The sequence below is a fragment of the Amblyomma maculatum genome, chromosome 3 (assembly GCF_055883805.1).
Source record: "Amblyomma maculatum isolate TAMU_Amacu chromosome 3, ASM5588380v1, whole genome shotgun sequence".
In the NCBI taxonomy this organism is placed as follows: domain Eukaryota; kingdom Metazoa; phylum Arthropoda; class Arachnida; order Ixodida; family Ixodidae; genus Amblyomma; species Amblyomma maculatum.
Window position 1 is genome coordinate 103,146,584 of NC_139346.1, and position 27,365 is coordinate 103,173,948.

At 45.6% G+C, this 27,365-nt stretch overlaps 1 protein-coding gene across 2 annotated transcripts in view; it reads right to left on the minus strand.

Moving 5' to 3' along the window:
* Window positions 1-24,353, minus strand: part of LOC146195450 (arylsulfatase B-like) — a 32,223-nt gene extending 7,870 nt beyond the window's left edge. Inside the window, exons 1-8 of one of the 2 annotated variants that reach the window (XM_084596237.1) lie at window positions 24,237-24,353; window positions 23,191-23,350; window positions 14,619-14,731; window positions 7,486-7,596; window positions 6,546-6,671; window positions 5,227-5,353; window positions 3,630-3,923; window positions 1,601-2,037 (exon numbers count right to left, since the gene is read on the minus strand). In XM_084596237.1, coding sequence (XP_084452363.1) covers window positions 1,601-2,037; window positions 3,630-3,923; window positions 5,227-5,353; window positions 6,546-6,671; window positions 7,486-7,596; window positions 14,619-14,731; window positions 23,191-23,350; window positions 24,237-24,338 — 1,470 coding nt within the window. In that variant the 5' untranslated portion in view covers window positions 24,339-24,353. Of the gene's footprint in view, window positions 1-1,600; window positions 2,076-3,625; window positions 3,924-5,226; window positions 5,354-6,545; window positions 6,672-7,485; window positions 7,597-14,618; window positions 14,732-23,190; window positions 23,351-24,236 lie in introns of both variants that reach the window. The other variant, XM_084596236.1, reaches the window with a different exon arrangement.
* Window positions 24,354-27,365: the final 3,012 nt, after the last annotated feature.

Genomic DNA, 27,365 nt, shown 5'->3' on the forward strand with positions numbered 1-27,365 from the left:
AAAAAGGCTGAGCACCGAAAAATTGATGCGTTTGAATTGTGGTGCTGGCGAAGACTCTTGAGAGTTCCTTGGACTGCCAGAAGATCAAATCAGTCGATATTGTCGACCATAAACCCTGACTTCTCACTGGAGGGTCAAATTCTAATGTTAAAGCTCAGCTACTTCGGTCATCTGATGAGAAGAGAGGAGTCGCTGGAGAAAGATTTGATGTTGGGAAAGGTTGAGGGTCGCCGGAGAAGGGTTAGGCAGCGAACGCGATGGTTAGATGGCATCCTTGAGGCGCTGCAGATGAAGGTATGTGATGTTAGGAAGATAGTAAGAGACCGGAAAGTGTGGCGTGACATGGTCCATAGGGTCACGAAGGGTCGGACACGACTGAACGACTGAACTGAACTTTATAATTAGTCATCAATTCGTAGCTAATAACTAATTAGTCATTAATTATCAGTATTTATTTATTCATTAATTAGTATTTGGTCATTGATTCGCATATGACCATATAAGGCACGCATTCGCGCATACTATGGTGGCGCTCTGTGATTGGTCGAGACCTTCATGACGTCATCCCATCTCGACCAATCAGAGCCGCCGCAAAACCGTGACACCTTTGCTGACGACAACGATGAGGCAATAAAGGTTTTCGCCTTAAAAAACTAATAGCAGCGCAGTTAGCGAAAGCAACAAGCGTGTTCTCGGGTCGTGAAAGAAGGGACTGCCAGCTGCTCTCTCTGCTGCGCTCTATTTGAAGCTTTCGGAGAAATATCAAGATAACAAGCCTGAAGTAACTACGACAGTCTCGAAGAAAGAATGACACATGAGTCCAACCATGCCAGGTAAACCTTGTCGCAGTGCGCGTCGGCCAGGTCTAAGATGGAAACCTTGATGCTGCGCATGCAAATGATTATGTATGTTAACAAGTACATGCAAAAAAAATCGATGATCAACTTGCGGAATAAAATCTCTTATAGCCCAAAACTTGTGTAGGCACTTTACCACCAGTAATTCTTAATTACCAAAGAAGTGCGAAATTCCGGAATATTTTTCGAAGAATTCTGATTTCCCCCACTGCCATGCCTGAAAGATAGGACTAATTGTTGTTCTCCTATTTATAGTAATGAAATAGTTTATTACGGCTAGTAAATATTGCCAGAAAAACCTGAATTTCAGAATATATCAACTAAGAACCCTATTTCTCTCTTATTATCAAGTTCCAAAATATCATCCAATTCATGCCAGCCGAAATCGAAATATAAAATCCACAAAAGAAAAACCTAACAGATTCTCTGTCCGGACACCTGTCAGCCCTTGCCTTTCCAGATTTCAATTGTGGCGTGAAGTAAGCTGAGTGATATTTTGTGCAACATAACTAGAATGTTTAGGGAAGCCAAGCCCTTTCAGTCGTTTTGCTATTCCTCGATTTTCGGGGGCACTCCACTACGTACATCTCTTCTCAGGTTAAAAGAGTGGTATCTGATACAATGGAAGCAGCATGATTAGTTGCCGCTCCTCCAATTGATATTCGGTTTGGAAGAATGATGTACATCCCGCTTCACAGTTGTTCTTAAATTAATATGGCCTCTCAAAACGAAGGCACACTTACAGCAGGTTTTTTGGCAGCGATGTTGTGGAGCTCGCATGGATCTTGAGCGATGTCAAACAGCTGGTACGTCGCATTTGAGTCAAAGTTGCTGTTCGACTCGTCTCCGCAGGTCAACGTTGCTTCTCGCCTCCAGCGATCAACTTGTTTGAACACAGGTCGATTTCCATAAAGACGACGAAGAACAGATGCAGTACGCGAACGCTGTAGCAGTTCGTCCAGATCGTTCCAGGGGCGGTCGTTTCCCGGTGTCCCGTATTGAAGATATGAGAGCCCCGCATATCCCACGACCAGCTTGAAGTTCTTGTAGCGTAATGCCGCTGTGCCCATGCCAGGGTCAATGTTGATCAGGAGTTCAGTACGCGGCGAAGGCTTGCCGACGTTGAGCGCCTTCCACATGTCTACGCCGTCCACATGCCCCAGCCGTTTCACGTCTCCACCTGCATGCCGATCACGAAACCCGAGGAAACAGTTCAGTCTCGACATACAGCGTGCCAATACGCTGGAATATATAGATGTGGTGACAGTTCAATGGAATTCATGTGAATGGTCGCTTCAACTAGTAACCCTCGTTTTCCATCAGTGAAAAAACTCTTCAAAGCTTTCTTGAAATTGCGGAAATGGGTATTACCGGAAATTAAAGCACTTTCAGTGTGGGTTACAGGTTTTTACTGCAGTATATGTAGGCAGATGTGTGCCGCAGCATAAGGCGAGCGAAAATACGTCTTGAGCGTTGGACCAAGGTATCACTGTAGTATACCTTTCGCGAGAAGTCTGCTCTTGACTGCACTTAGTGCTATCTTCGCTCTACACATAATGAGCACACCTGCCAACAAGCTGATTTAGTTAAAGTGGATGATTGTGTCTTTAATTTTTTTGGGGTCAACGTTATGAAATGTTTTACATATTACCGCAACATTTAAGGAGAAAGAGCGCCAAAATACCCAACTGGTAACTCGCTTTGGAGGATGTGCGTGCGGTAATCGACGATCACCTCCGGATGCAGCACCCCGACCCACGCATCGCAAGAGGTGAGCGCATTCACAGTGTCAGCGGCCGCTCGCTGACTCGGCTGCAACGCGCAATGATCCTCCGTGCACGCATTGGATGTGTGTGGCCTGGGGAACGACGGATGCGCCACGGACTTGCCAATAGTGACGAGTGTGATGGCTGTGGCGAGGTAGAAACTCTCGAACATCTTCTACTGCGCTGCACCGCGCTAGCCGAACCACGACGTGAGTTGCTGGCGGCTTACAGAGCGCAGGGGGTAATCCCGGACAGCGTAGCTGTGCTCCTGTGGCCACCGGGCTGTGCGCGCGCCCGCGAGCGAGCTCACGTGAGCTTGTGTGAGTACATCGAACAGGCGGGCTTGATGACCCGCCTATTTCACCTCGCCAGTAGTGCGCGCTGGGACTGAACGCTCCACGTGTGCTATTTCCCACAATAACGGCTGATCGCCCACGACAGCCGTCAGTGTTTTGTACAGTGTGCAAGTGCGTGCGTAGTGAACAGTTGCCTGCACGTGGAGCTATTGCGGAGGCCCGCCCGATGTGCCGAGTACTCAGGGACCTAAGACATTTGCGGGTGGGCCTCAAGCAAACTACTGTATACTGTACCATAGTGTATATATTTCTTTTATTTTTACCTACTCTTTTCTTTCTCCCTATCACTCACCTCTTTGATTTCCTCTACCTTCTCCTCGCTATCCCTTTATTTCCGCCGCCCCAGTTCAGGTGCTTCAGATATAAGATAGCAGATACCGGGGCTGGCAAACATCTTTTCTTTCCTTTTGTACATACAATAAATAACCACTACAACAACAACAACAACAACAACAACTTCGGCCTAGTGCGACAGATTCCAACAAGTGAAAAATCGTTTTGAACTGACATTCGCGGCCTTACGTGAACTGAGGGTGCCATTATGAATGTTCTTTCTTTAGAAGTACCTCGTCAGTTTAGTCCCAAAATTTGACGCAGCCGCACCAGAGAACGTTTGTTATAGATGAAAAACGCGCGAAGCGCATACGTGCCAGCGGCCGAGTAAAGAGTCGGGAGCCAGTCCGTGATGTGCATGAGCTGTGAGGATACTCTTGCGTGGGGTAGAATTTGAGCAGTCCAGAGGAATGCGGCATTGCGCACGGCACCTTCCCAGACGGTGCCCTTGGTTCCACGCAGAGGCCAGTTGGAGCCTCTGTTGGAAAATGGTCCACTTTGGATCGCCCCGTTGTCACTGCTGAAGACAATGATCGTGTACTCTAGCATGGACGCCGCTTCTAGAGCCTCCAGAACGGCAGCTACAGACTGGTCCAGGGCGTCCACCATTCCTGCGTACATCGCGGCGAGCTGGGACTCAGATGCACTGAAAATTGGCCAAGAGTTTTAGTTTGTGAGGCTGTCATAACATTTTGCTTCGCGCTGAAAACTAAGAATAAACAAGGAAGTGTCACGCGTTCTCTTTATCACATTAGTTTCTTAAAGCCTTTGGAAGGAGTGAGGGCAAGGAAGAACTTTGTGGTCAATATTTGATGTAGGGAGGCAGAGCCGACCACAATAATCACCCCGTTCGCGCAGAAACGCTCAGGAATGCGTAGGTTTCGCAAAATGAGAAGTTTTAAATGTTCTGGCAACACACTCGCGTCAGTTGCTTGTATCACTAGTGCGTAGATATATACCGTCGCCCGGAGTAGAGTTGCCTGAAGGTTCATCACTGTTCTTTGCCGCCAAATTTGAAAGAAGCGCGTTTTTCAGTTTTAGGTTTTTAGGGAAGGAGATAAGTCATGGCATCGCGACTCCGTCCAGCCCTTTCCTAAATGAGAAGAGCACTATATTTTCAGCGCAACAATGTTGTCACGACTCAAGCCACAGGGAGCCGTGAAGGTATACGTAGCCGAGGACCCGAGAATAAGGTCGGCTTCTAGTTCCGATCACAGAGTCCAGCACCAGCGCGCCTCTCGAGCCAACAAACACTTCGTCGTCGTCGGCACCAAGCACGGCAGTCGCGCGGCGCTAGGCACGTGGCGGTATTGCTATGCATACTACGCACAGAAGCGTGACGGTGGATGTCGTAATGCATGATTTGTAAATTATAGTAAACCCCGAATTCTGCCAGGAGCTCTGATTTTATAATTACCTAATATATAATAACGGTGTTACCTTAATTTCAGGTCACTGCAGTCGGCAAAAAAAAAAATACACAAAAACAAATACGTTACGTGCGTGCACACTCAGTGGCAGATATTTCTCATTTCAAGGCAGCCGTTAACCCGACAACAATGCCCGACAGAAATTCCTATGCTCATAACTTGATCTTCACATGTCGCACAGTGAATAATGAACTTCATGCTTGCCTGATAGGTTCACAGCCAGGGTTATGAAATAAAAGACAGGTGTAACAGCACAGGGGAATTTATCTTCACATGACAGCTTAGCCCACCATTCATTTATATTAGAAGGCACAACATTTCTACGAATGATGATTAATCATTCATACGCGGAAAGAAGACAAGCTCGAAACTGGTACGTAACTTCACTCGGAAACGCCCCTGAATCTCCCAGGATGGAGCAAACTGGTTCATTAGTCGCATGCATGCAATTTATGAAACATAGTGACTGGAATGTTCTCATTACCTGCGTAAACTGTTCGTCCTGGGTCGCCGATGTACGGAAATTTTGCCACATTTTTCGCTGGAGCCTGCAGCGGATTCGGATCAACGCCGCCATGTGTTGCTTGATGTGCCAGGTATAGGAACAGCGGCTGCATTTGAGGTTAGACACAAGATACATGCGCAATGAGATGGGTTAAGTGGCAGTATTTTTGCTGTTGTTTTCAGTCTTTTTACAAGCTTTAGAAGTTTTTAATACGCTTTGACAATATTGTCGAGTAAAATAACACGTTTTGCCGCTTCTTCATATGTGCTAGCTCAATAAATGATTGATACTATATAAGAATAGAATATATATAACAAACAAACAAAAAGTCTGTTATGCCACGTTTTCGGGCAGAAGCGTATCTAGTAGAAAGATACATTGTAAATAAAATCATTGCTATTTTCATTGAAATTTCGCTCCACGATTTTTATTGGAGCATTTTTTGTTTAAAACGAGAAAGTAACATCAGCGCCGTGACTCGAGCCATGATTGCTCCGCTCTCTACAATTGCACTGCAGAAAGCCAACGTGGCGCTGTTCACAATTCTATAGAGTTTACACGACCAATCGTGGGCAAGAGAGCGTCAGATGATCCGCGGAGGCCATCTCTGTGGTCCACTTTTGGTAGAAATTTTTGGTTTTTTCCACTAAGGCGTTTCTCATAGCCTGAGTCGCTTTGGGACGGTAAATGCTACAAACCAACCCAAACATTAGTTTATATTTCTTTCTTTTTATTTTTATACACTGATTACTTATAATCGGCAAACATTGTTCTGTCGATTCTGAGCATTTAACACCTCCTTACTCTCCCTTTTCCAACGTTTCACTTTTCAAATAATTCAAGTATTGCATGCAGTTTAGCCCTCACTCTCACCCTATTATTTCAATTATTTGATCAATTACACGTATTAATTCTTTAGTTATCAAAATCAAGCATTCTGTGCATTGGTGATGGCGTCATTAATAAATTTAACAATTAATTACGTTCTTTCATAACTCGTTATCACCTAACACAAACCAATGATTCATCGATCACTAGGACCACAAGTTACCATGATACGAATATTTCTTACGCATCCTCAATCATTTCCGACGCCCGGTGCCGACCACTAAAACTACAACCCCGACCTCTTTCTGGCCAAAAAAGCTCTATACGCTATTGTATAAAATGAAGACATCAGCAGTTCCAGCTTATACGGGCGGTCATTAAAAAAACTGAACGCAGCCGCTTTCGACCGCAAATTATCAATGAATTAACTGCACTCCCGATGCATTATGGAGCAAACAACACACTTGCACCTTTGATTTGTTTCTGTTAGATATGATGAATTTGGATCGTTCGGTGAAAAGCGTGGTGGAATATGTGCCATTTGCTGTCGTCACAGGTTGGGTGTTTTTCCAGAAGTCGAGTCCTTCGTGGCCATCCTGCACAAAGCGGTCATCGCATGGGCTTCAACGTCTGCTAATATTTGGCTCAAGACGTTTATGTTGCGTGCGAAACGGGAACGGAGAGAAAACAGAGAAAAATTATAGGGTACACTTAAGCTCCGCCTTTAAGGGTATGACGCGATAGCGCATAGGCTACCAGTCCACATATAAAGCGCAGCTTGAATCAAGTCGTATGAACGTGCCTGCGTGGCCTAGGCGTAGCATGCCTAACTCGGTACCCTAAAGCGCTAGAAGGTTGCTGCCTACTTGATATTACCATCTCAAATGACCACAACATGTTGGCTGCTGCTCCCAAACCTTCTGACAACATGTGGCCTTGTTAAGTCGCGAAAAGTAATGAAGAGTCAGTGCTCGGAGATAAAGCTGCCTGATACCACCTGGAAGTGCCATGTACGTGATTGTTGTCTCACAACGGCAACGCCAACAACGCCGGTGCGGGACTTTATGGGTAACGATTTATCTCTAACGCGTTATAAAAACGAAAGGTCACATGCTGGCGTCTAGCACAATATTATAAACAAAGATTGCTGGCTCTAGAAAAGAGGCAGACGGGAGAAAAGACAAAATAATACTAAGGGAGAGAAAGAGAAAATAGGATACTGCGCAAAGCTGCATGGGACATAACTCTCAACACAGAAAACACATAACTCACAGCAACGAGAGGCAGTTTAATACAGCAATGATTTTATGGGTTGGTATGGATGACTGCCAAAAATTGTATTGGCAAAAAGAAATTGCGCGTGTCTATTCATTATGTTTTGAAGTAATATGTTTGCGTCACGCTCCTCACCCATTTCAGAATGTGAGTGTAGTAGTCATTTGGTCCCGTGTGCATGCCGAAGAAGGTGTCGAAGCCTCGATTCGTGGGCATGTAATCCTCGGTGAAGTAACCCTGGTGCCACTGAAAAATACAAATTTTTGCTTTTAATAACACGTCAGAACTGATTTTATAACGAAAAGTACACTTTATGCGCGGAGAGCTATTAAATGTGACGCGAATATTCACAAAGACAACATCTATGAATATCCGCATTAGAATATTACCGCACATATTGATTCACTGGTCCCTTAACGTCCGAAAGGAAAAGGAACTCGTGGTCCTTTTTCCAGTCGATTGGCACGAGTAGGCCTCAGGGAGACGAAGGACAGGACATAGAGGATAATGGATGTCGCAGCTGCATCGAAGAGCCTTCGGTTCCAGATGAAGGGGCAGTCGTTGCCCTAGGTCCAAAAGGCATTGGACTGCTCTGCCTACACGGTCAATGGGAGGCAGGAGTGCGTTGTTTGCAGGGATCCAGGTGAGCTAAAAGTCGATTGCGAGACCCGAGTATTTCCCCTGACGATTTTACAGCAGAATGGTTCCTCTAATATATAGGGTTCCAAGTAAGTAGGTGCGGCTTATTTGTTCGTCTGGGATGAAGAGCCAAAACCTCAGACTTAGTTGCTGAGTGGGTCATTCCCTTGGAAGCAAAGAAGTCCTGGGCGCTGTTGAGGGCTCCCTACATTGCCTTCTTGGACGACATGCCTATTTAGAGCCCACATCCAGAGGTGTGCAATGTCAAGTAGAGGTTGCAAGAGACTTTGTGGCGTCTTTCCGGCGGGATGGTGATCGGCAGGCCAGCCAGGACAAGATTGAAGAGCCAAGGGCTGAGGATTGATCGCTGAGGCTTGAAAAATGTGACTGAGCAAGGGGAGCGGAGCGCTTGTCCAAATCAAACTTGCAAGATCCGGCTGGAGAGAAAGGACGAGATGAATTACACTACATTTCCGCCCACACCAAGGTCGCCTAGTGCATGATCAATGATGGTGCGTGGCAGGTTTTCAAATGCTGAATGGACGTCTATGAGAACCAAGGCGGCAATATCACAATATTTGAGGGTTTCTGTGGGGGAGACTACATCCGCGATTGAATCGGCGGCCAATTGGTGCCCCCAAAATTATTTATGCATCCCAGGGAGGAAGCTAGCAGCCTTTGCAATCCAGATGAGTCGTTCCTGGGCTGCGAGGTCGTTGGCTTTGCAGGCTGCCGAGGTTAAATCGACAGGAGGGTATAGGTTGAAATTTAGATTTGTAGGCCTTTAGGATGGGGACGACGGTAGCGTTCCTCAAGGTTTCTGGCGGGATATAGCTACCCCAGATCTCATTGAAGACGGCCACTAGGCGTTCGTTCTCAGGGGCGTCCAGGTTGCGAAGCATCTAGAGTGTGAGCTCATCTGACCCTGGAGCTGTTTTAGAGCAATTAAACATCCGCTACTAGTCGGGGGATGGACCGGGATTACTGCACAGGATTCATACTGTTCCAGCTAAAGGACCTTAAGGGGTACGGGCAGAAAGTTTGGCTTGACAGTGTGGCTCCCAGTAGAAGTTCAGCAGATGGTGCAGGGTTGGTTAACTTAGCTGGGGATTTGGCCAGATGTTGTGCCAGGATTTGAAAGGAAATGCCTGGAGATGGTTGCTCATAGATCTGCAGGATGGATCTCAGGATGCGCTATGTATTAGCGATTGTCTGGTAGGTTGCAGGACTGACATATGCCAGCCCATCTCTCTCGGGAACGACGGTTGCTTGTCGGCAACAGCAGGTGTCAAACTTACGGTAGACGTTCCATTATGCCTGGCGATAAGCGCACCCTGCTGTGCGCTTAGCACGCTGCCTAGGCGGCCGGAGACAAAAGAAGGGCTAAGAGAAGAGCGTATTGCCGGGCTAGTTGGTGATCCATTGGGTAAAAAATTGCGCAAAAAAACACAAAGGACAAAGAAGAACACATAAGACATGTGACAAGCGCTAAAGGGCTAAGGGCTAAGAGGAGGGGCAGTAAACCATCTAGGACGAAAGAAGGCGGGAGCAGTGGGATGAAGGGTGCAGATCGTAGGGCGTTGATTGTATGCAAGAACCTCCTACTACTTGCCGTGGTTGTTTAGTTCATTATTAATATAAACAGTACCAACTCGCCAAACAAAGTATCTTGGTTGTTTAGTTGTCCGGTGCTTTGTGGTGAGAACTGAAATTACCGTATATTCAGACAAACGGTATAATGTGCCTTTCAGAATGAAAAACAACGCCCGTTCTACGCATTTTTTTCTGTGTCCTCGTAATTTATTTAGCGCTTGGTAACTTTTTGAGGCGAAAACATCCTGCCAAAAATTCTTCGTAGCATTTTATTTATTTGTACGAAGACAAACTAGAAAACATTACTTTACTGCGCTTAAGTCAGCTAAAGAGCGGAATGGCGAAAAGGCACTTTACAGCAATGTTTTCAATAACTGCATAGTCATTGCCATCGATACTATGATCATCATTCCTATGACTACTATCATAATTATAAAATAAATGCACTATCACTGTCATGTCAATCATGATTATCATTATCGCTAACTCATTATCATTATCACTCATTGCTAATATCATGCTTTCGCTAGACGGTGGCGTAGTGGTCACGATGCTCGACTACTGTTCCCAAGGACGCACGGAATCGACGGCCGGTTTTTGGTGGAGGCGAAAAGCAAGGCGCCCGAGTGCTATGCGATGTCAGCGCACGTTAAAGAACCCCAGGTGGTCGAAATATCCGGAGTCCTCCAGTATGGCGTCTCTCATAGCCTGAGTCGCTTTGAGACGTTAAACCCCACCAAACCAAACCAAACCGAACCAAACCAAACCAAACCAAACCATAGTGAATGGCGATGGGTTCTTCACGAGCCCGGCGATGAGTAGCGGTTAGCACGCTCGGCTGGGGACCGGAGGGATAGTGGCTGAATTCGCGGTGGGAACCGACTTTTAAGGCGGAAACCTCTCTGACTCCTGGAAGGAAATGGCGTTCGCGAGATTTGTGCACGAAATCTGTCATATTCCGTGAAAGTCTGCGAGAAGTTTTTTTGTATACCATTCCTGCCGCCTGCAATCCCAAACTTGAACGCACGCCAAGGAACGCCACGCGACAGGAGCGATGGTGTACCATCCAAACTCACACTTGCCACTTATAAGTGACACATGCTGCACCTTTCTTTACCTGTAAACCAATTCTAAATATAGGTAGCACTGAAACGAACGCCGATAGAGGCAAACGATGAGAGGCAAATGATAGGAGAGGAAGGGTAGGCTTGTAGACTTTCGCCATTCTCCTCTTAAGAGACACTTAAGATACCCTCTAATTTTTTATTTAATTTCTTATGTGTCAGTCGGTGCGGATATTTGCGGCAGAGACTTTTGTAGTCCTTAAGCTAAGAAAGGCTCTGGCTTTGAACGAGCCTATAAACATACCAAGCGATCCATTGTTGCATTGTAGGCAACTAGTTCATGCGCTGATGCGTTGGTGTTATGAGAGAGTGCTATCATGAAAGATGGGGACTCCGCTTCGAGGAGAAAAGAAGTATGATTTGACTTGTAGGGTTTGACGTCCCAAAGGATCCAGCATCCTTGGGCACAGCAGTGGCGCCCCTAACCCCTTCACAGTGGCTCAGTGGTTAGGGCGCTGGGAGCAAGAAGTAGTAACATGCTGGTCTAAAACGTACTGAGTCAATCACACTTGTCTAGAGCGCGTTTTAGTAGTGCTCTCAAGGAAAAATAGAGTGGCGCTGTAAAACAAATATTGGTTTTTGCCCTTAATACCGGCGGTTTAACGAAGCCGAACATCCATTAGAATCACACAGGCACAAGCGGCTTAAGTAAAAAAAAATGCAGTAGCGATAACACTGTGCTGCATTTGCTCCAAAACACCCCCTGAGCAATCAGTACATCTAATCGACTCTGTACAAGGAAGTAAGTGTGCGATAGAGGCAGACGTGAATAAATATCATTGATGTGTCATGCAAAGGGGAATAAAGGTTACAGAATACAATTCAGCATACTCACAGTGATACTAAAGCATTTACTTTGTGTTAACATGAAATTTGTTGGCCTGGGCGAACTGCCGAAACTTGAGGTGCGTAAACTAGTTTGTTAGGGTTGACCTAGAATAACGTTTTGAACGTTTGGTTGGACGTGTAATTTTTTTTTGTTCAACTCGGTCAACGCAAGGTTGCTATTGTTCTTTCATTGACAGCAACACGGATTGTTGAGGCTTCATTTTGTATGATCTGGGTTTCCGAAAATTTTAAGCACCAAGTAGCACAATGATTAAATAAATAGCAAATTAAAGTTGCCAAACAATTTTCAGTATTAACGCATAAAAGTATAAGACAATATTGCCACACCGCTGTCTAAAGTTACTATAAAGGCTTTGCGCTAAGGTGCCACATAAGCAACCAAATTGTGCAGCGAAGCCAAACGTCGTCTTTGCGGAAGCTGAGCATCCATGCTTGAAAGATGTCAAGAAGGAATTATGTTGGCCGTCCTAATGGAAAGAAGTCAACGTCGCTACAGCTCGCACACCGCGCGGCAGGCCGTACCGATTACGGGTGATGCAATGCATGCTGAGTGGCCGTCGGGTTACTTCACGGTGATACACGGTCGCTTAGCGGCGAAAGAAAAAGGACGTGGAACTCTGGCAAAAATATATAGTAATTCTACCACTGTCCATCTTCTGGCGCCAGCAAGGGGCCGAACCATATCTTGGCACGCAACCGAGCATCGTCTTTACTTTCTCTCTCGAGCTTCGCCTCATTATAAAGGCCAGCTGGGTTGTTCTGCTGTCTGCCACGTTTGTGAGTGACACTGGTGGACCGTGCCGGCTAAATTGCCATGTACATAGCCTGTAATTTTTCTATCATGAGCAGCCAGCTAGCCAGGATATTAAGTATGGTTCTAACGCCTTGGTCTAATGATGCGCACCACCGGTGGCCATGCGATGACGCTGATTGCCGTGTGCACTTGCGACATAGAGATCCACGATTTTATTTTCAGTGGAACCTTTTTCGTATTACAACAGTGGTCAAAAGATTAGATTCTCGGCATGGATTTTCTGCACGAGTATGGTGCCGTTATACACCTTCGAGAGCAGCAAATGGTATTGTTTTCAACGAACCGAGCCGTTTATAGCAACACGGACTTCCGGACAAAAATGTTGTGCGTCTGTGACGACCACATAACGATACTTCCGCGCGAGAGCAAGTTCGTCACTGTCGAAGATGATCACAGCACCTGCACGCGTGGCATTGCTAAAGCGAACATGTCATTGCTTCTCACTCGGCAAGTTTGTGTAGCTCGGAGCCTTGGCAAACTTGTCCATGGGCAAACCGAAGTGCTAGTAACAAACTTTACACGTGAACCCCAATATTTGCCGGAGAACACAATGGTCGCTTATTTTAAAGAGCTTGGAGAGTGTACAAGCCCGTGAGCTTGATCCAACACGTCGAAACTCGATAATACGACCTCTACACCCATTAAGACCGATGAGAACCAGGACCTCTTGGCCAGTCAGAAACACTGCGTAGAGAATCCTGTCAATTCCTTCCGCGACTGTTTTGCATCAACCTCCAATGTTCGACAGTCACTACTAACGAAGCATCGAATTACAGCTGCCGACGACCAACGTCAACTATGTCAGCGCCCGTATCGGGTATCGTCTAACGAACGTGACAACATCCGCCATCTCTGCGCAGTAAACTACGATGTGTTCCCACAAGGAAATGTCCGCTCCTAGTCTGAAATAGTTCACGTTGCCGGAATGAAGCCGCATTTTAACCGTTAAACCGTTTCTAGGGTCGAAACCAGAGTCAGAGACTTGCCTGTACAACTTGCCCTGATTTCATATTGTTCCCCTACATTTGCGGCATCGGGGCGATGTCTTTTGGAAGGGACGGGGCAATGCCACACCGTTGTCCGTCTTCTGGCTCCATCAAGAGGCCGAACCATGTCTTGGCACGCGGACGAGCGTCGTCTTCTTTTATCTCGTTTTTGAGCTTCGCCTCATTAAAAAGGCCAGCTGGGTTGGTCCCTGCTTGCCACGTTTGTCGGTGACAATATATATATATATATATATATATATATATATATATATATATATATATATATATATATATATATATATATATATATATATTCTCCCTGGTTATTGTAGCTCAAACTGTCGAATGTAAAAAAATGCACAAACGAAAGACTGTTGTATTCCCTTTCAGGCACTGCACATTTGGAACATTTAAACAGGCCACTAACCTTTAATGTGGACAGCCTTAAATTTCGCTATTTAATAATTCTCCTTGAATCATATCTGAAAGTTTTTTTTTGCTAATTTTGGATACTTCATTACTCAATCATTTCGCTCAATAATGTGTTCCATGTCTGTATAACTGTGCAACCGACCTTCACAGACTGCACTGAAGTATTTTTCAAGAATAAAAAAGAAATCTATCGAATAATTTGAAAACTCAGTATGTTTTGCGTCAAAAAGCCGAAAGCTAGGAAGCTCCATTCAATCCACCCGTTTATCACTTGCAAGTTTTCATGCAAAGGTACTTCTAGCCAACATGATGGAGTTTGCCGAGTACTGGTTCGGGACGCATACCCGACTATTGCTTTGACAGCAACAGAGGTTTGATTATCACTTACTATGGCGACGATGACTACAACAAACATGGTGATCATAAGCAAGCTGATAATAATTAGACCCGAACGCACTAAATAAACCTATGTCAAAAGCAGGTTGAGAAACGGGTCTTAGCATATCTGAACAAGTATTGGCGCGTTTTTGCCTTTATAAGCCGAACTGCGTGTTTTCGGCTAGTTAAGCACAATCAGCCTTGGTAAGCCTAAATCGATAAGGCCGCACTACATCGATACCTTGCTGCCGGAACATGTAATGGCTGTAATTACAATAACGTAAACCTAATAATTATTGAGTAGACTTTATAATTAACTCAGCCTAATAGGCGAAACTTAGCTTACTTGGCCTATTTATTATTTAAGCACTTCTAAATCTCTCACGTAAGGTTTTACCTTAGCTATGGGCAAAATACTGACTCTTTTACAGAAACGATAAAAGAATATAATACCTTCCCGACAATGTGAGTTTCGTAGCCCAACTCCTTGAAGTATTGGGGCATGATCTTAATGTCCAGTGACAAGCCAGCTCTCTGCGCTGGCAATAGAGCACCACTTTGGAAACCTGCATTCGATGACAAAAATTGCATGGAAAGTAAAAATCGGCAATATAGCACTCAAATTGCATTGCAAACATTCTAAATACACTTAGCTTGTAAGAGGCAAGCCTTGAAAGGTTACACAGATTAATGCACTAAATGAGATAAATTGACGACATTATTAGAATTCCAAAAGAGCACTGTAAAGAGAAATTGTGTCACTCGAATGTAATGCAGTTACTATGTTATGATTTACTCCTACCTGATTATATATATATATATATATATATATATATATATATATATATATATATATATATATATATATATATATATATATATATTGCCGCATAGAAGACGACGCAAAAGATGACGACTATGGCAACACAAGCGCGAGCTGAAAGAAGAAGGAGGAAGCTTGATCGCAAGACTCGTTCTAGGCCAATAATTAAACCGTCTTATATTTCGACCCTCCTTGGCGTTCTGTCGAGACGTGACACAGGTGGAGCGCGCTGGGGTATGCATAAGACTCCTTCCGGCAGTCCACAGCGGATCCCAGACATCGACACTCCTGTCCATCGCACTAGCCGCCGCCTTCTAGGCCTAGCCCCGGAGTACAGCCATCTGCCGAACGACTCTTCTTCAAACGGCCAAGTTCGTCATGTCCCCCAAGCCATGGCACATACCAACCTTACGCCGGTGACTCTTCAGAACACCAAGGTACCAGAGTGCTTTCGCGGGGACGCGTTCGGAGATGTCGAGGACTGGCTTGACCAGTTTGAGCGAGTGGCCAAAATCAATCAATGGAGCGCAGACCAGAAGCTGTCCAATGTTTATTTTGCCCTTCAGGATAATGCTAGAACGTGGTTTGAAAACTACGAGACCAGCTTATCCACATGGAATGACTTCCGCCGCCAGCTGGTAGATGCTTTTGCGAGAACGGATCGACGAGACAATGCGCTGCGCCTGCTTGAAGTGCGCATCCAGAAGCCGAATGAGAGCGTGGCTATGTTTGCGGAAGACATGACTCGCCTTTTTCGCCGTGCTGACCCTGATATGAGTGAACCAAAGAAGCTACGGCATCTCATGCATGGCGTCAAAGAACAGGTGTTTGCCGGCTCGGTCCGCAACCCCCCTAAAACCGTGAGTGAGTTCGTTAAGGACGCTACGGCTATCGAACGAGCCCTCCAAGACTGGTGCCGCCAGTACAACCGACCGGTCAACTGTGCCCTGACGACTGCGGCGGCGCTGACTGCAACAGATACGACCACTCTTCGAGACATCATTAGAGGCATTGTCCTTGAGGAGCTGCAGCGAATTACGACTACGAAGACTCAGTCATTAGGGGCCCTCATGGAAACAGTGAGGAATGAAATTCGATACGCCCTATCACCGTCTACACCATGCAACGAGTCTCATCCAGTTGACAACGCGGCACCCCTTTCCGAACCATACCACGCTCCAAAACCGATCAGCTGCACGGCCAACATTCCTGCAGCTTACCTCGAGCCGCAGCCCGAGAGCTATGCTGCGGTCCTTCGTCGCCCACCTCCAGACCACGCCCCACAGAGCTCACCGAACCGTCAGGAGATTCGGTTCCTCCAGGGGCCTCAGTGGGCGCCTCCCAGGCGCTCTCAACTGCGCCGAACTGACAGGTGGCGCAGTTATGACAGCCGACCACTTTGTTTCTACTGCGGACAACCTGGCCATGTGTATCGGTACTGCCGCCACCGCGAAGAGGGGCAGTCCTTTCCGCTTGCTTCTGCTCGCCGCCGCTTCGACACTGATTCTGCCCAAATCGAAGACGACCCTCCGGTCAGCAGGGAAACCAAATCCCCGGGCTTCCGCCGCCGCTCCTCCCCATCGCCACACCGTTATTCGCCGACGCGTCGCAACACTACTGACATTAGCGGACGGCGGTCTCCTAGCCCTCACCGGGGAAACTAAGAGCTGCAACCTCGCGAGGGGAGGTTGCAACCAGTCTAAAAGTGTCGAAACCGTTACCACCGCCGCAATTGCCGACAACCCGGGCTTCTGACGCCGCCGCTAACATTGACATTTCCGCACTACCGCCGAAAATGCCGTACCAGATGATCAGCCATGACGACGAAGCTGACAGCGCCGACCTTGTCGCGCTTCCGCCGCAAATGCCGAAAGGGACGATCAACCCAGATAATTTTGTTAGCGCTGACCTCGCCGTTTCCATTGATGGGCTGGCGGTACATGCTCTGGTGGATACCGGGGCAGATTTTTCAATTATTAGCCAGAAACTGGCCGACACCCTGCGCAAAGTAAAACCCGAATGGACTGGGCCAGTAATAAGAAGTGCTGGGGGTCAGCTACTGGCACCGACAGGGAAATGCACTGCCCGGATAGGAATAGGAAACGCGGTGTTCGTTGGCAGCTTCGTTATTCTCCCTGACTGCTGCAAAGACCTCATCTTTGGCATGGACCTCCTGGGACCATTTCCGACGTCTACAGCCGGGAATAAATGGATAATTGTCGCCACTGATTACCTGACCCGCTACGCGGAGACCAAGGCTCTGCCAAGGGGTACCGCCGCCGAAGCAGCTAGGTTCTTCGTTGAGAACATTGTCCTGAGGCATGGCGCTCCGGCACTTATTATAACTGATCAAGGAACTACATTTACGGCCGAACTTTTGGAAATCGTTCTTCGCCTCAGTGGTACCAGTCACCGTAAAACTACTGCCTATCACCCTCAAACCAATGGGTTGACGGAACGCCTCAATAAGACCCTCGCAGACATGCTTTGCATGTACTTCGACGTAAACCACAAGAATTGGGACGAAATACTTCCCTACGTCACGTTCGCCTACAATACGGCCCGCCAAGACACCACTCGCATGACACCATTCAGCCTCCTTCACGGGCGACCAGTAACAACTATGCTGGATGCAATGTTGCTCCCGAATGCCGACACCGATGATCTCGATCAGGACGCCGAGGAATTCGCTCAGCGTGCAGAGGAAGCTCGCCAACTAGCTCGTGTGCGGATCAAAAATCAGCAGGAGCATGATGCACAACGCTACAATCAGAGACACCGGCATGTAATGTACGAACCTGGCGACAAAGTGTGGGTCTGGACACCTATTCGCCGCCGTGAAGTCTCCGAAAAACTAATGCGACGATACTTTGGACCCTATGTTGTTCAGCGACGTTTAACCGACGTCACTTATGAGGTGATGCCAGACGGGGTGTCGACATCAAAGCGACGCCAACACCAAGCTGACGTCGTCCACGTCGTGCGTATGAAGCCATACCACTCAGTCTGACCTTAACCTCCTACTTCCTTTTGTTCTCATCGGGACGATGCTTCCTAAGAAGGGGGCAAATGCCGCATAGAAGACGACGCAAAAGATGACGACTATGGCAACACAAGCGCGAGCTGAAAGAAGAAGGAGGAAGCTTGATCGCAAGACTCGTTCTAGGCCAATAATCAAGCCGTCTTATATTTCGACCCTCCTTGGCGTTCTGTCGAGACGTGACAATATATATATATATATATATATATATATATATATATATATATATATATATATATATATATATATATATATATATATATATATATATATAAGCAGATCAATCAAGGGGAAATGAGGGTGCTCGTTATAATACATGAAGGAAAGAAGCCAACAGTCGGCGAGGCCAAGGAAAGTGTTGGGGATGGTAATTTATGTCTTTTTTTTAAATGTTGAGTTGGATAATCACAGAAATTAGTAATGTGATCTATTTAAGGGGAAAGATAATTAGAAACAATGTAGAAGAAAAAACAACGTGCCGATGGTGGGATCCGAACCCACGACCTCCGAATAACGCGTCCGGTGCTCTTCCAACTGAGCTACATCGGCCGCTGTCCCCCCTGCTACTTTCTTGGGTATTTATGTTGTCTGTATACGAACCTTGAGAGTGTTCACCAGCGCCACCCTCAGCCATAGCGGCGGACGTGGGACGTCCTTTGTTACCGCCAGCGTCACGTAGAACGTGATCAAGAGCGAGGGCGACAGCTGTGCTAGAACCCTCTTACGCTACCTATGGCTTCCATACTGCCAGAACCGAGACCCCCGTAAGCTACAAGCAGATCAATTAAGGGGAAATGAGGGTGCTCATTATAATACATGAAGGAAAGAAGCCAACAGTCGGCGAGGCCAAGGAAAGTGTTGGGGATGGTCTTTCCCCTCAAATAGATCACATTACTAATTTCTGTGATTATCCAAGTCAACATTAAAAAAAAAGACATAAATTACCATCCCCAACACTTTCCTTGGCCTCGCCGACTGTTGGCTTCTTTCCTTCATATATATATACATATATATTTCACGAAGAATGTTTTTTACTTAGCAAAAAAAAAAAAACATAAATCAAAAACTGTTGGGTCCATAGCCAAAGCTAGTTCGGGCCCATAGTCATACAAGCTTGGCAGCAGAGAGCAGACTAGTAATGCAAAATTAAGAAAACACTGCTAGTGTCTACAGCATATCAAGAAAACGTTTTTACGGAATAACCAATGTTGTATGCTTTCACCTCAAGTGGAATATCGTTCCATACTTTTGCACCATAAAACTGCAGCACTCGCTGACCATAATATCAATTTGTTAATGGAAGATTAAAGTTAAGGGGACTTGTATTCCTGCTGTTTCTTTTAGGCATAGCAAAAACATGGATTGTCAGTGGGTGGTTATTGGAGACAATGTTATAAACTTACTGACATCTTTACCAGAAATACAAGTATGAATGGAAGTATTTTAGGTCCCTGATACAGTGGACGGCTTGGCTGTTATCTGTTAGAGAAGGTCATATAATACGTAACACCCGTTTTTGATGGCGTATTTTAGGATCCAAATATGTCTTGAAGGTATACAAGCCCATAAGTTGAAACAATAAGTGAGGTCGCAATGCAAAATGGCGTAGTAAATGATTTCCAAAACGGATACATATGAGATGCAGCATAAAGTTTGTGTGCCTTATATGATTTGAAGGAAAAAGCACTAAATCAAGTGAAGAAACTGGTACTCGAATAATCTGAGGATAATTTGAGGCATGAGCGCCTGATCGGCTACCCGGTGCAAGTTTATCTTGTGGACTCTCGTTCGCGTGCAGTCTTCTCTCACTCACATCCACGCGCTTCAAATTTTATAGTTCATAATTCAAGCTGTTGGTTAAACTGTTTGGGCGTTCTGCGGCCTTCTGCCTGCTTGCGAGATGGTGCTTTCACGGTCACCAGTGGAAATTTAAGATGCTGGTTCAAATCTTCCGCGATTTAATAATTTCATGCATGGCTGCGAGATGGCGCCTTCATAAATAGTCGTCAAGATGTCGTGAGCTACCAGATTATATTATAAACCGCACTAGATAAATGTTAAGCCCTGCTTTAACAAGCCGTACGAATGTGCTTGCGAGGCCTTGCGCTGGGATAGCAGCATGCTGGCGTAACTGTGTATGACTTGGCCGCGTGTTGCGGCGTGGTGAAGAAGGCCAGAAGCCCGTGCTTTGCTGTGCTTCGATTAAATGCAATACAGAAGCAATACCGAAGTGACTTATAGGTAGCTTGTCGGTGTCGGGCTCCGAGGGTGCTGAGTTCGATTGCATTCTTATGTTCCCTAAGTTTTAGTTTCCGCCCAAACATGTAATTTTACATTTCTGCGCTCTATGTGTGACGTTCAACAACCTTAGATATGCGGATGATACCACTTTAATGGCAGAAAGTGAAGTGGAACTCAAGAGACTTCTGATGCGCGTACAAGAAGAGAGTGAGAAGTTTGGGCTTAAACTGAACATTAAAAAGACAAAGATCATGGCGTCTTGCCCTATCTATCAAGTCCTGGAACATCATGGGACAAGAAGTGGAAGCTGTGACAGATTTTCTCTTCTTGGGCTCCAAATTACCCCGGAAGGAGACTGCAGCCATGAAATTAGGAGACGCCTGCTTCTGGGAAAGAGAGCCATGGTTAGCCTTGAGCGCCTAGTAAAGAGCAGGGACATTACTCTGCCAACCAAGATCCGTATAACTCGTGCAATGGTCTCTCCAGTTGTGATGTATGGATGCGAGAGTTGGACTGTGAAGAAGGCTGACCGCCGAAGATTTGATGCGTTTGAATTATGGTGCTGGCGGAGACTCTTGAGAGTTCCTTGGACTGCCAGAAGATCAAATCAGTCGATATTGTCGACCATAAACCCTGACTGCTCATTGGAGGGTCAAATTCTAAAGTTAAAGCTCAGCTACTTTGGTCATTTGATGAGAAGAGGGGAATCGCTGGAGAAAGATTTGATGTTGGGAAAGGTTGAGGGTCGCTGGAGAAGGAGTAGGCAGTGAACGCGATGGTTAGATGGCATCCTCGAGGCGCTGCAGATGAAGTAATGTGATGTTAGGAAGATAGTGAGGGACCGAAAAGCATGGCTTGACATGATCCATAAGGTCACGAAGAGTCGGATATGACTGAACGACTGAAATTAATGATGTGTGACGTTAAACGTTATCAACCAATTCCTATTTTCCGGATACGCCGGCGCCGGATTATCCTCAACGATTGGATAAAAAGATCAACATGCAGCTTTTATTAGCAGTAGCGAAGGTAACTAGCATCGCATGGGAGATGAAATTACTCATGCACGCGGCATGAGTAAAGTGGCGATGTGGCATTCGTAACGACTCAGATTCACGCTCGCAGCTTCTTTTACTGGCTGTTTATTGCCTATTTGGTAGTCATGACAAAGAGTATTTGGGAATGTTAGCATTCTAAAACATTATTGATGAGAGGGGGTTCTGCACGTAGCTAGAATATTTTTGTTGTCACATTAATAACAATATTATATTGATCTACATCAAGTCTGGCAGGCATGATACACTTATAAAGTTTACATAGGGCACGAAAGACTTGAATATGTTTGTTATTGACTGACGTCTTGTTATTACTTCTGCATCATTTGTTCTGGCGAGGAAAGTTCCGGCGGAAAACAGGACATGCAAGAAAGACAGAAAAACACGAACAATTTCCGGATATGCTGACGCTTTATTTGTAAGTCACTGAGATACCTAACAAGCGTTTTTGAACCTTGTATGCCGGGGGTAGTGCTTGGGCTTATTTGAAGAAATCTAGATCTTGTTATCCACTTACCGGCGCATTATATAGTACTGAAGTTTTAACTACCTAGTTTTCAGTAGTAAGCTGTTATTTCTTCTTTGCTTGTGACGGTCATGGAAAGGACTGTTGTTGCAACTCTGTGTCTATCATTTTATTGACACGATGCCCTTAGTTTTGAACTCATAGTGGTGGTAATTACAAATGAGAGGCTATAGACGAAGTCGTTAGCAAGATATTCTCTTAAATTTGCGATACACGCCAGTGTTGCAAAAAAATGATCGAGCGAAGTGCGGAAAAATATTAAAATAATATTGCCTTCATACACCATAGGAAAAAATAAAAACAATGGCCTGATATTCGAGTCGCATACAAAATATCCTAGCTTTAACTTAATGCCAAAGAAAACGCCGGTAACAAAAAATTAAAGCCATGAAATACTTTCAGGTGAAAACATTACCATTTTTCCGCCTTGCGAGACACAAAGACAGAACGCTGTCACCGATCATATGAAAAGGTTTCACAGGTCTGAACCCACATCAGAGAAAATCTTGAGTGTGCTAGTAATACGATTGCTATGGCCGCAAACAGTCGAGGCGGATGGTCATGACTTTAACGCGCAACGAAAAAAAAGGGCAAATGCCATTCAAAAAACACATCACGCGTAAGCGAAACATGTTACTACCGTTTATGACTCTGGTCCTGCAGTGCGTACAATGGCGAAGGGTATTGGACCTTAATAGATCACAGCTTTCGATGTGCTTCAGGGATTAAAACGCACCCTGAATTTCTCTTGCAACGTTTTCACTATCCATGGCTGACTCTGAAATAAGTACCTCGTTAAATTTAAAAACCCATCTTTCATCTCTCTTTTTGCACTGGAAGGAAACCGCGAGAGAAACGTGCCCTTCAGTTCAGTTCAGTTCAGGCGTTCAGTCGTGTCCGACTCTTCATGACCCTATGGACCATGTCACGCCACGCTTTCCGGTCTCTCACTACCTTCTTAACATCACATAGCTTCATCTGCAATGCCTCGAGGATGCCATCTAACCCTTAAGTTAACTCATAATCCTGACCAGCGCCTTCTGCTCCGATGACGCCTGTTATAGGCCATTTCTTTAAACCATGTGATATGAGCGACACCATGAAAAAGCAACCACAGAGATAGAAGTCCTTTTAAAGGCAATGACGAGGCAACATGTATAGAATCCTATCGCCATCCTACTCGAACACCTTGAAGTTAATGACAATGGCTTCACTCTCTTGATCTCTGCAAAAACAGAATTTGTTCAAACAAAGCAGTTCAAGCACCAGACGGCAAGGAGAAGAACATTGCCTCCTCAAGACAGTCACAATATGAGAGAGAACAGTGGCTGGACACCTACCGACGTGTATAGAATACAGGCCACTCAAGAGGGCTCCCCTCGAAGGAGAACAGAGTGGCATGGTGTAGTAGTTGTTCAGCACCACTCCCGTGATGGCCAAGGCGTCGATGTTTGGTGTCGGAATCTGATTGGAGCCATGGAAGCTTACGTCGCCCCATCCCTGCAGCGAATGCGGTGGACTGCATGACAGTGTGCGGACGTTGCATGCAGTCCTTACCTACAGACGTAAATATGTGAACTCGAACCAATGAAGAAAACATGAATAGGCTGAAGACGTAGTATCCAAAGGCTAACCAAGCTAAAAGACACTTTATCACAACCAGCATCACCAGCTTGGCATAGCGCATAAGCAGTGGAGAGGAGGAAGAGGAAGAGGAAGCAGTGGAGAGGAAGAAAAGGACTACAAAAGCATCGTTCGTACACGTGTTAGAAGTATCAGAGCCACCAGTGAAATCCTCATTTCCCAGGATAACATGACGTGAATCTCACCTGAACTAAAGTTCCTCCGACGGCGCATTCTTGCAGGGAGCAGCACCCCGTAACGATCTACCCTAAGGTTAATGTCAGCTTACAATAAATGACCACATATACGACATTCATTGTACCTGCACTGCTCGGCTAGAATGACCCTAATGATTAATACTCGTTTGGAAACAATGTCATCGGCTAGGAACTGCACGTGGTAGGTTTGATTAGGAGGTATGCCGAAAGCGTCTGCGCAAGCACCACTTTGATAGAAAAGTTTTTTCTAGAGTTGTACCCTGAACGGCTCTTAACTAAATACAAGGTCTGTATGCACATACATTCCCGATCTGTAGCACACCAGGCTCTACTAGTCAATTGCATTTGTATGTAAACGAAGGGGTTGCAAGACAATTCCAGCAATTTGTGCCCGTTTATGGTGGTTGCAGCTCAATGTACCCAAGCCTCTGTTTGTATTAAAGGCACTTTACTATTCCTTATTGGGAGCTTTCACAACAAGTGAGAAAGATTCAACAGTCACCCTACCGGATGTCATAGTGTGTAAATGCACATCTTTAACTCACCATGTCGTCGGCCATGATGAATACGATATTGGGAGGTGTTTTTATTTTATCGGCTGAAGCGGGCCACGTTGAGCAGGCGAATATCAGCATGGGTAGGAGCATGTTTCCGATCCGAAATGCGGGAGCACGGACGGTGAAGCTGCGAACAGGATTACAAAGCTTTATAAATATAGTTTTTGCTCTGTCGTGTTACTCGGAATGAGGTATTGGGTGCAACATTATGGAAAACCTAGCCATGCATTAACGACCGATTTCGTGACACCATGAGGGCTGAGAGAGACAGCCCCTGAGTACTCCTCATGCAATCGTACATTAAGCTTTCTATACCCACACATGATGATGAAAGGTGCCAGCAACATAGGCACAGAACTTTTATCAAACATTATGCAATCTAAACACTGTTGAAGCTTACGCCGAGGCGTCGTCCAATCCAATAGAGACGAGAAAAAAATTGAGAGGACGATTAAACTTCCCTTTAAGAGTGCACGCGATAGTGCCACTAGCATCGCCTATTCATTTTAAGAATTTAAAATGATTTGCGGTTAGGTTATTCAAAAATTTCGAATAACTCTTACTGTAACATGAGTACACATCCCAAGCATGCTAATAAGCCATATACACAACAATGAGTACTACAGGGGCTCCTACGACACGCTTTGTGCCAATAAGGGGCCTTTGTGTTCTATGGGTCGCATGCCCTCCCTGGGTTCAGATGCTTTGTGCCAAGGGGCCTTTGTGTTCTGTGGGTCGATTGCCCCCCCGCCCCCCCCCCCCCCCCTTTGGGTTCAGACACCAATCATGACAAAATTATTTTATTGAGCTGCTTCTATTTGCTGAAAAAAAAACTATTTGAGGAGCCTCCTAGCCAATTTTGGCTCATCTGATCTCTTCGATTCGATACCGTTATTTGGAAGGGGGCGTTTGAAATTGCTAGGCGAGCTCTCGTGATTGTGACGTCATGATTATGTCGGACAATTACGACATTTTCTGGACTGCGCAGGACGCCGTCACAATTTCAGCTGAACGAGCCCTTGAAGTTATCTTTTAAAAGCCGCTTGAACTCGCCGCTTGAACATACATCGCACCGACCATCCATTCAAAAGCAAACCTACCGTAGTGTAGTACTAACATGTTGAAATTCGCTCGTTTACTCTTGACTATTAAACTTTGGGACGAGCAGCCGAGAGCCGTTGCTTGTTCTTACTATCACGATGCATTGGTTATCCCTGTTTCTTTTGTATAGGTCTGCTGTGTTTTCATATTGTCTCACCTGTGAGCGTGCAATATTGTTCAACCATCCCTACTTTACGTAATATCCCTCGCCGGATATTTAAGGGCACTGTAAATAAAATAAAAGATAAGCATAATGGCTGGAGCAGTGATAACAAAAAGCGTTCAGGGTGGTGCCGTACCATTTCGCCCCCCATTGAGTATTAATCTGCTAGTTAAGTTAGATGCAGGGATTCGGATCAGACACACATGCGCATTCAATTATATGCCTTTAATTTGAAAGGTGGGCACCGAGAAGTAATATAGGAAATGTATCCTTGCTTTCTTTCAAAACAGCCAATTTTAATTTTCCGCGTTTGCCAAAACTTTATTCGCGGAATGCACACTTCGGCAAAGCTAAACAGGCAAACAAAACCATGGCAAACTAGGCTAAACAGTGCTTTCGCACGTGGGAACCGGTTTAAGTGGAATATAACCCAGGCAAAGTTTCTTCTTTTCTTCCCGCGTCCTACTTACATTTCCAGGTGCTTTAATTGAGTGTAGGTAATTAAAACGTGCTTTCAAGAGCCGTGGTATATTACCACGGTGTTAAAGCGCAGTATCTAGTCAAGTGCTGAAGGCAGACTGCATAGTCGTCAGCGCGGCTGTCTAGAGCTCTCGAACAGTGTACTTTTGGCTACGCGGATAGACATTTACCTAACTCTCCTCTCCTTAGATGCCTTATATTTAAGAATTATCCGCTAAACTAATGAAATTGTTTAAACGTTTCTCCTCTTGGAAATATGGCAATGCCGCCGTTACGAAATGGTCGCTTTGATTAGCTATAAGGACAGTTCGGATAAACCAATATACGTATCTGCAACTTATATGAGCTTCTATCTGAACACGACAGCCCACCACACTTCTCAAGGTTATCCCGTTTCTAATTCTTCCCACATTTTTCGACGATGGCTAGAGCCGCTGTAGGTGGTGACAGCATTCTTAACACCCATCCGTTAGGGACAGCAAGAACAATTAGCAGTGGGTAAATGCAGTTGAGCCAAGCTTGACAAGTGATAACTCTACTCTGCATGGTTTTGCCTATACCACGTGTTCAGCTGACGTCTTCAGGCAGCCTGTCATGCAGTTTCTGGCGTTATTGAGAGATATTCACCTTTGAAGGTCAAGATCATTGTCATGATCAAGAGGTCCGTAATTAGGTCATGCTCCACGTAGGCATAGTATAAACCCTGGACGAGACGTGTCGCTGCACATGCAAAGTCCCTGTTTGACCTTGGGTCAGCTTCTACGTCACTCGGACGAACCAACCTATCTTGGATTTATAACAGGAGGAGTCGAACTCTCGCTCATAAATGGGCAGTGCTCCACGCAAAGGTTACCCCTCACCTTTGACTTCTAAATTCAGAAGCACCCCAGATGAGCACACACTGGTTTCGCTACACATAAGGCGGAACCTAAGTGTAAATAAGATGGTTAAACCAGCCTCACGAACACGCCACGGTAGAATGTAAGGGCAGTATCTTGCTTGAGTGTAGAAGATGGGTATTTGATTTTACTTATTTCGACCCAACTCTGTTTTAGGTGCGATTACTTTGTTTTAACATTATAGCCAAACGGAAGAGTTCGTGAAACAAACGGAATGGAAAAATGTGCAACAGACAAATGCTGAAGCTAAGAACTACAAGACGAGCACTGACAACTGAAAGTTTGTTCAGACGGCGTGCGCAACAGATGCACCCATGACACGGCCACTACCCCGCGGTTACTTCTGGCATGCGATTCGCTTTTGCGGTATCACTTATTGATCTACACGTGGCGGAAATTTTCTTTTGACATAAAAAAAGTGTGACGCAGGCAATCTTGCAGAAGCTTCCCAGACAGTGTCATACCACTTCCCAT